This window comes from Alligator sinensis, unplaced genomic scaffold (assembly GCF_000455745.1).
Source record: "Alligator sinensis unplaced genomic scaffold, ASM45574v1 scaffold27_1, whole genome shotgun sequence".
NCBI lineage: Eukaryota > Metazoa > Chordata > Crocodylia > Alligatoridae > Alligator > Alligator sinensis.
Genome location: NW_005842554.1, coordinates 955419 through 963893, shown reverse-complemented (window position 1 = coordinate 963893; position 8475 = coordinate 955419). Strand labels below are relative to the sequence as shown.

At 44.9% G+C, this 8475-nt stretch overlaps 1 protein-coding gene across 5 annotated transcripts in view; it reads left to right on the top strand.

Moving 5' to 3' along the window:
• Nucleotides 1-8475, top strand: part of NSDHL (NAD(P) dependent steroid dehydrogenase-like) — a 13723-nt gene continuing 5248 nt past the window's right edge. The window contains exons 1-7 of one of the 5 annotated variants that reach the window (XM_025213859.1): nucleotides 1-76; nucleotides 265-404; nucleotides 797-882; nucleotides 1733-1783; nucleotides 4203-4364; nucleotides 5228-5374; nucleotides 7458-7586. In XM_025213859.1, the coding sequence (XP_025069644.1) occupies nucleotides 1763-1783; nucleotides 4203-4364; nucleotides 5228-5374; nucleotides 7458-7586 (459 nt within the window). In that variant the 5' untranslated portion in view covers nucleotides 1-76; nucleotides 265-404; nucleotides 797-882; nucleotides 1733-1762. Of the gene's footprint in view, nucleotides 77-264; nucleotides 405-629; nucleotides 768-796; nucleotides 883-1732; nucleotides 1784-4202; nucleotides 4365-5227; nucleotides 5375-7457; nucleotides 7587-8475 lie in introns of all 5 variants that reach the window. The other 4 variants (XM_006032183.3, XM_006032184.3, XM_025213860.1 and 1 more) reach the window with 4 other exon arrangements.

The following is an 8475-nucleotide window of genomic DNA, read 5'->3' as shown; positions in this document are numbered from 1 at the left end:
GGGAGACAGGGCCTCAGGGAGGGAGCGGGGCTGGTGTCATCCCGGCCGGGTCCGGCGGCGGCGGGTCGGGCGTCAGGTAGGGATGCGGGCGCAGCTCGGGGCTGGGGCGAGGCCCTGGGGGAGCGGGGGCAGCAGCGCCGCGGGCCCGTCCCGGCTGCAAGGCGCCCCTGCGCCGGGACGAGGCCCCGGGATTTGCCCCATGGGCCCCAGTCTCTCCCCCATGTCGGCGCTACGGTCTTCCCATCCCGCCCCCTGTTCCTTCAGGTGCAAAGCGGGAGCTCGGCTGTGTCTGTCAGCCGGGGCAGGGAGCTCAGCCTGAGGCCGTGCCCACCCGCCCAGCCATGACATCTGGCCCGCAGGGCTCCCCACGGTCGGGAAACGTGGTGGCGAGGACGCAGTAGCAGGTGACAGGGCCACCCTTCCCCGCTGCCGGATGCCCAGGCCCCAGCTCGGGCTGTGGGTCAGACCACTCGCTGCCCATCCAGCCCACCAGGGAAAAAGGTTGAGCACCGCTGAGTGTAGCAGTGGTAGCTTGAGCTGTACTCCCACCGTGTTTGCCTCGGGCCCCTCCTCCTAACTCCTGTGCATCCAGCAGCGCCTCATTTCCATGGCTGATTGGTATATTACAGTGCTCCCTGCCCTGCAGAGGGACAGGGCAGCTGCCAGGCAAGGACCAGTCTGAGCTTGTGCTTGTCTCCTCACACCTTGAGGCACCCTAGAAAAGATCTTGCATCACCCTGGTTGAGAATCACTGTGCTAGTGCCATGGTATTGTATACAAATCTTTTTTTTTCCAGAAAGTTTTTAAACCTCAGGTCGGGGAGAAAACCTTGAAAAGGTGGAGGGACATGCATCCTATTCCAAAATCTACAGTTCAATAAAAGTAAAGCAACATTTATTATGTTGTTTTTAAAAAAAAAACCCTCATGATTTACAGGCTGCACTCCCTGTTTTGAATGTTTAGGGTTGGCAGTACTACCCTTACCCATGGGAGAAATCTCCCTAATTAAAACCCCTACAGCTACCACCTTATCTGCTACTTCCCTCCATTGCTATTATGCCTACAGATCCCAGTCTGTTGATCCTCATTGGAGCAGGAAGTGTTCTGGACATGCTTACACAGCAAACATTACATTACATGTAATGAGGAGTGTGCCCCCCAGATCTGCATGCCAGGGGAGGGTAGGCTGCTGCTGTGGGCTGGGGCTGCTAGTGGGCTCTTCCCAGCAAGGGGCTGGGCTGGGGCTGTGCTTGGGGTGGCCAGCAGTAGTGCTGGGAGGTGGGGCTATCGGGGAGGAGCTGCAGCCACCCCAGAATTCGTTGTGGCCCATATAGCAGTGCCACCGCCACCTTGAGCACAGCCCCAGCCCAATCCCCCTGCCAGGAAGAGCCCAACACCACCCCCAGCACCAGGATGTAGCAGCAGGCACCGGGCACAGATCTGGGGGGCACCCCCCCCATGCCCTCCCAGGGTGTGTGTAGCAGCAGGAGCTTCCCCCTGGATGAGCCGTAGCTGTGCTCCACACCCCATCTCACCCTGGCTGTGCAGTTCCTGCTCCTTCCCCACCCCTGCCCAGCTCCCTTCCTTATAAAAATGGGCCATTGATATCAGCCCCAAAAATCTCTATCTGTGCACCCCTACTGATTTCTGTTGTACTCATCTTAACTAGTGAGTTTAGGAGCGATATGTTAAAAGTCATGAACAACAACTTGATTCTTTTTATTTTTTCAAGGAATTTGATTTACACTGAATCTTCACAGAAATGGCTGCACGACTCAGACCAGTAAGCGCAAAGAAGTATTTTTTCTAACATTGTTTTATATATTCACGTAGTTCTAAGAGGAGCACCATTACAATGTAGTCTAAAAAATTAGGCTAGTCCACATATTGAAGACAGGGACTTTCTTTCATGAGGCTTGAACTATTGCTCCAAGAATATTACTGCTATGAAAGTGACCTTGAATTGTCAGAGGATCTGTTTCTGCTGTGGTTGCTCCTCATGCTCTTTTAACAAGGTTCAGGCCCATGCTTAATAAAACAGGTTTTATCTGCACTACAAAATCAACAGGTCTTGGGATTTTGTTACAACTGTAGTCATTCTCTGATGAAATTGATAGTGTCCCATATTGCCCAGTAGATGGGGTCCTAACTTTCTTTTTGCTAGGCATGTCGCTGAAACTTATGTAAGTCTAATTTTAAAGTGAACCTAAATTTAAAGCGGGGGAAGGTCAAAATTCAGCTTAGTTCATGGAATCATTTGAACTCCAATAAATTGTACACATCATGGGTGAACGTCCCTCATTGTGCTGCTTTGTGTATTTTTTGTTATTAGGGGAAATTCCAGCAGTTCTAATCTCTTGACTGTTCTGTCACTACTTCCTTTGAGATATTTTGTTTAAGGATATGTGAAGTTGAGAAAGTGGGATGGGATGACAGAAAAATATTAATGTGTTTCACACTGATAGCAGCAATGCTGGATCTCACTAGGCCAAAGGGAAGATGAGGACACAGAGAAATCTGGACTTTTCTTGATTTTGGCATGCTTGCTTATTGGGTTAATTGGGAAATAGGACAAATTTTAAGCAGTCGGCTTAGAGACCCCTCAAAATAATGTGCTTTGACATAAATGAACAAGTCAGTAGACTTCTCATTTCCATTCTGAACAAACTGAAACTTAACAGCATGTTCCTTTTCTAAAAGCACAGCACTTAGAACCCATTGAACAATTGCCTTTCTTGTGTACTTTCACTGGGATAATATTTCTTTTTCAAGTTAATAAAATAATTGCGGAGGTGGGTTTTTTGTGCAGTAACAATAAGGAACAAATCAATTTACAACCAGGACAGACTGTTCTTTGTATAAAGCTCATCTTCAAGTTCATCATTAGCTTATTCTGTATTGGCTCTGAATACAGAAACCGTTAAACTCATTCCATTTAGGCAAGCACCCACACCAGAAAGTCTGATAACTATTGACGCTGAGCATTGATTTAAAAATAAAAAAGCTATTAACCAATTTATAAACACAAGCTATGGCTCCTCTTGGCTTCCCCTCTGCCTTTATATGGATGTACAAGTGCTTCTCACAGCTTTGTGTGAAAGCTGGTTCCCCTGCATCTCTCCACCATGCTGCACAGAACCCCATGGGAATGAAGTAGAGCAAATTAAATTCTTTGGAGGGTATAGAAATATATGCAGGATGCCTCAGGACAATTGTTGCCAAAGGTAGAGCAGATCTTGTTCTCAAGACAATTGAAGCTAAGGGTTATAGTTATGGTCTATCAGCTGTGCTTTGGTTTGCATGAATCTTCTGCTGTTTAGGCAACCTTTGGAAGTAGATAAGAATTCTGCCATCTGAATGATGGGGATTTTTGTATGAGACACAAGGATTTCTTGGGCTGATATCTCTTATTGGACCAACTGCATAGTTGGGACAAGCTTTTGAATGCAAGGCATTCTTCAGAGATTTTTATATGATTTAATGCTTGCTTATTTAGAGAAATTGGTTGGAGAAATGGACTAAATGGAGAGCAAGCATGTCACAGAATCTAAGAGCCCTAGTTATCCTGGACTGCTTTTTGGGTTAAGAATCAAGAAGGAATTTGAAACTTCATCAATTTACCAGCCCCTGTTTAGAGGAAGCTGAACAGTTTATCTAACATTAAGAAACCAGTATATTGGTTTGCATCTGAGCAAAATGTGAACTAATTTTTTTACAATCCATGTATTGAGTTTAATACAGATATTGATTTTAATACATGGATTATACAGAATTTGGCTCTTTTTCTTTTTGGAATGTTTCAACACTTTTTTTCTTGTCTTTGGCTCCTAAACAGATTGTTTTGCTGAGTACAATGACTAGGAACTTAAATTACTCTCATCAAAGTTTCACCCCATAGATAAAGGAATCAAAGATATACCTCTCTCTTTCATGACACAAACTCATTGATTGGAGATTTTCCTGCATAGGAAGAAAACCCTGCATGTCTGCTGCGTCTCATTTATTGACATAGATCTCAGTGAGTTGCTTGATATCTGGAGTCAGATTCCTCCTATCATCCTAGTTATTACTGGCTTGTCTAATTGCGGTATTGGGGAATCTGAACTCTGATAGAGGGTCTAAAACCATTACTTCTGTGATCTTGCAGAGTTTAGAAGTGTTTGGCTGGGTGTTTATGCTTTTCTCCTTTTTCCCCTCTGCAGGCCAGTAAGAAATGCACTGTGATCGGTGGTTCAGGGTTCCTTGGCCAACACATGGTAGAGAAATTGTTGGAGAAAGGCTACTCAGTCAATGTGTTTGATATCCGAAAGGGGTTTGAGAACGATAAAGTGCAATTTTTCCTGGGAGATCTCTGCAGTAAAGAGGTATAATTGAATTAATAATATACACAAGCATATATGGGCATCTTTTAGAGGCTCGTTCCCCAAAGCACACAAGCATATATGGGCATCTTTTAGAGGCTCCTTCCCCCAAGCTACAATCTTAATTTTGGTATGATGCAACAAACCTGTTCTTTGGCTAGTGGAAAAGTTCACCTTAAGCAGCATATCCTGGAAGAATTACAGTACAAGCTGTGAATAGATGCTTAACTATGTCTTCCCTTTCCATTGCAAGTCTTTGTTCTTTCTCCAGTGACTCCTGATGATCCTCCAGAGGACTTTCTTCCGCAGCTTTGTAAATACTCCTAATGATTGTTCAGCCTGAGTATCTCTATAAAATAGGGCATGTACCTGCCTTAGTTTATAGATATTCATTGCTGTATGACTTGGAAAATTGCTGTGTGTGATCAGGGGAGAACTCCTAGTGACGTGATATGCCTCAGGCCAGTTGTGCTTCCTGGAGTAGGCAGCATAAAGATGGATAGTAGCATGATATTTAGGGGGTTAAAATCCTAGTAGGGTTCCATGAAGAGTTTTCTAATTCTGTCTAGGGGTACTCTTGGCCTCAGGCTTTCCCTAAATGAATAAGGTATACCTGGATCTAAGTGAGCTCCAAGCCTTAAAAGGCAGCTGAGTTCCTTTATAGAAGGAAAATAGCTTGCACAGTAGAAAGGATACTGCTTTAGAGATGCAATGACTCATCCTTTCTTTTGACTCTGTGACTGCATGAAAGGAATGAAGCCTGAAATGTAGCTGTTTAGTTTTGTATGTGTTCATATTACCTATACCTTTTCCAAGTAGAGAGCACTGCTGGTGTTTCATTGCTGTCTTGTCTCATGTATTCTTAGGCCCTGCTCCCAGCCCTAGAAGATGTGGCACTGGTTTTTCACTGTGCTTCACCAGCACCGTCCAGTGACAACAGGAAACTGTTTTACAAAGTGAATTTTATAGGAACCAAAACAGTCATTGAAGCATGCAAAGAAGCTGGTGTAGAGGTAAGAGGTTAAAAAGCATATGGGGGCATGCAAGATGCTGAACCCCTGATATAATGCCACACTACAGCAGCAGTATTGAAGAAATAGTAACTTTTGCCTTCAGGAGCAACTACAAAACACATGCATTGTTTTTGCTTTAGACTTTTTGATATCACATGAGCTTTATATTTTTATTTCTGCCTAATGATTTTTTCTGTTAGAAATTCACAAATTCTCTGATAAAAATTGCAAATTCTGTGACTAAAACCCTCAAAATCCATGTTTTTCTGTGATTAAAATAAAACCAAATGTCTGTCATCACCGGAATACTCTATTAACCAGAGTTTCCAGCCAGTCGGCTGGCTGGATGCAGAGGGGGAAAGCTCGTATGTGACAGCTGCCACTGCCACCCATCACCCATTTCAGATAACAGGAGTTGCAATCCCCTTACCCCAGGGATGGGCAGGGGATGCTTCTTCATAGCAGCACAGGACTCCCTGCCGCACTGCGCTGCTCTGCCCTACTGCAACAGACCCCACCCACTGGGCCCCAGAGGCCCCAGTGGGCAGCAGGGCAGGGAGCCCCAAGCCCCCAGAGGGCAGTCTGCATTCACTCCTGCCCTGCACACAAATCTGGGGGGCATGTCCCCCATCTGCCTCCAGGAGTGCGCACAGTGGTGGGGAACCAACCCCCAGCCACCCCCCGGACGAGCCACCCATGGCTCTATCCCACTTCCCACCCAGGCCCTGTGGCTGCACATTCCTACTCTGGCCCCAGACTCCAAGCCCCATGCACTGTCCTGGCTGGGCAGCGTCTCCAGCCCCAGCCCTGGCCAACTCCATCCCTCACTATGGGGGCCTCAATTCCACCTCCCCCAACTTACCCGCAGGAGCTGCTCTCCATGCTGCCTGACATGCCACGTGTATGTGTGCGCACACACATGAACATGGGACGCCCTGCCTGACCCCCCTCCTCACGCTTCCCCCAGACCCTTGCAGGCTGGAACTCTGCCAGCCTGCAAGGGGAAACCTGCCATTTCTTGCATTTTTCTGCTTTAAAGGAGAAAATCTACGTTTTTCTCCTTTAAATGAGAAAATCTGCATTTTTCCATGATGAACAGAAAACCCAGATCCCTGCTAATAAAATGCTCAAGTGCTGTTTGCATGAAAGGCTGTTTTGGGGGGATGCGAAAGGGAGAAGGTAAAGGGAAAAGTTGGAGATTGTTTAAAGAACAGAGAATTCAAGTGCCAGTGTAGAGTTAATAAAACAATACACAAGATCATATTCTACATGTGAAATATGGAGTCCAGCCCACAATTGCACTCCTCCTATTACAAGCTGTTAGGAGAAAACTGGTTCTGCATTGTTGACCTTCAGGCTCCAGATTGGACTTCACTGAGCAAAGAGTTAATCTGATTCCAGAACCTGTTAGAAAATGTTCTGTCTATTAAAATGTGAATCCTATTTCAAAATATAAGAAATGAATATAATGTACTTCTGATCTTCCATGTGCATGTCTGACTTCTCATTTTATAACCATTGGGCCACATGACTCTCCAAAAAATAGAGTTGATTTTTTTTGTGGGGGGTTGGGGGTAGGGTTATGTTCAAGTACATCTCAAACATGTTGGTGGTAAATGCTGGAAGTGCTATAGTGTGCTGGGCAAACAGGATAATTGGGTACTCAAGTTTTCCTCAAATACATTTTCTTCTTGATTGGCAGCAGTTGAAATTTGCTGATTTATCCCAATATTTTCCACCTTCCTTAATAAGATTATAGCTCCTTGAAACAAGGACTGTCTTCCTCTGTTTTGTGCCACAAAGAGGAATCTCATGGAGCTTAGTTATATGTATATGGTTTTCACCATCTGTATAGTTGGATAATTTTCAGGATATTCAGGAACTGCATTTTCAATGGAATTAGCTAAATAAAAACTAACTTTGGTTTGTTTGCGGGGGGGGGGGCGTTAATATTGGCTAACTAACTTTGGTTTGTTTGCGGGGGGGGGGGGGTTAATATTGGTCTTTTACTCAGCCATTGTGATCAGTGAATCTTTGTTGTATCTTTTAACAAATGACCATTTCCTTCCACATGTGTTGTCAGAAACTGGTGTTAACTAGCAGTGCTAGTGTTGTCTTTGAGGGCACAGACATCAAAAATGGAACAGAAGACCTCCCTTATGCAAAGAAACCTATTGATTACTACACAGAAACCAAGATCCTGCAAGAAAAGGTATATGGCATTGTGATATTAATGCTACCATTGTTAACACACAAAATTGGATTTCCTAAAATGGGGTATGCCTTCCTAGCAATGTAAAGGGCTAGCCAGGATTGGAATAGATGCCTCCTGCATTTCTGCTTTCACTGTTTACGAAAAAAAATCTCTAGACATTGTGGTCACAAGGGAACCTTCAACAAGTAACCCAGGTATATCCCACACTGCACTATTTGCTTGAATTTTCAGGAAGCCTGAAACACCAGTTCTGAGGCATAAAAAAATTCTCAATTATTTCACCAAAACTGTGAATCAAATTAAACCCCTTGCTCTCACAAAAGAGATTCAGCTACAGGGAACGAATTAAACCTTTTGTGTAAAAAAAATGGAGACTTTCAAAGAAACAAATGACCAGTTAGTTACTGTTTGCACCTTTTGAAAACTATCCCCTAATGCCTTTAGGTTAGCTTTGAGGCGCAGTGATGCAGCAGTGTACAGGTTGCTTTCACAGAAGCTGACCATACTGTTCATGCCCTCTGGGTAAATACAGAGCTTTTGTTTTCATGGCTGTCAAACCTTCTTGTTGTGACTATAGTATAGTCACTTAATAGAATAGAAAGAGAGAGCCAAGTAAACTTGTAGAATATGTTATCAGGAAAATGACTGAAGATTATTAGATAAAGGTGTGTTTGCGTGTGTGTGTACCTTTGCGTTTGTAGTGAAAGAACAGACAGTGCCATAGCAAGGAAGGGGGCGGCGACCACCCCAGGCACCAAAGTGAAGGGGCACCAACAGGTGCTGCCCAACCAGGGTGGGGCATGGAATGAAGCTGCAAACGACTCATTTGAGGGGGGAAGGGAGACACAGGGATGGGGGTGCGGCTCCTGCTGCTGCTTGCACACCT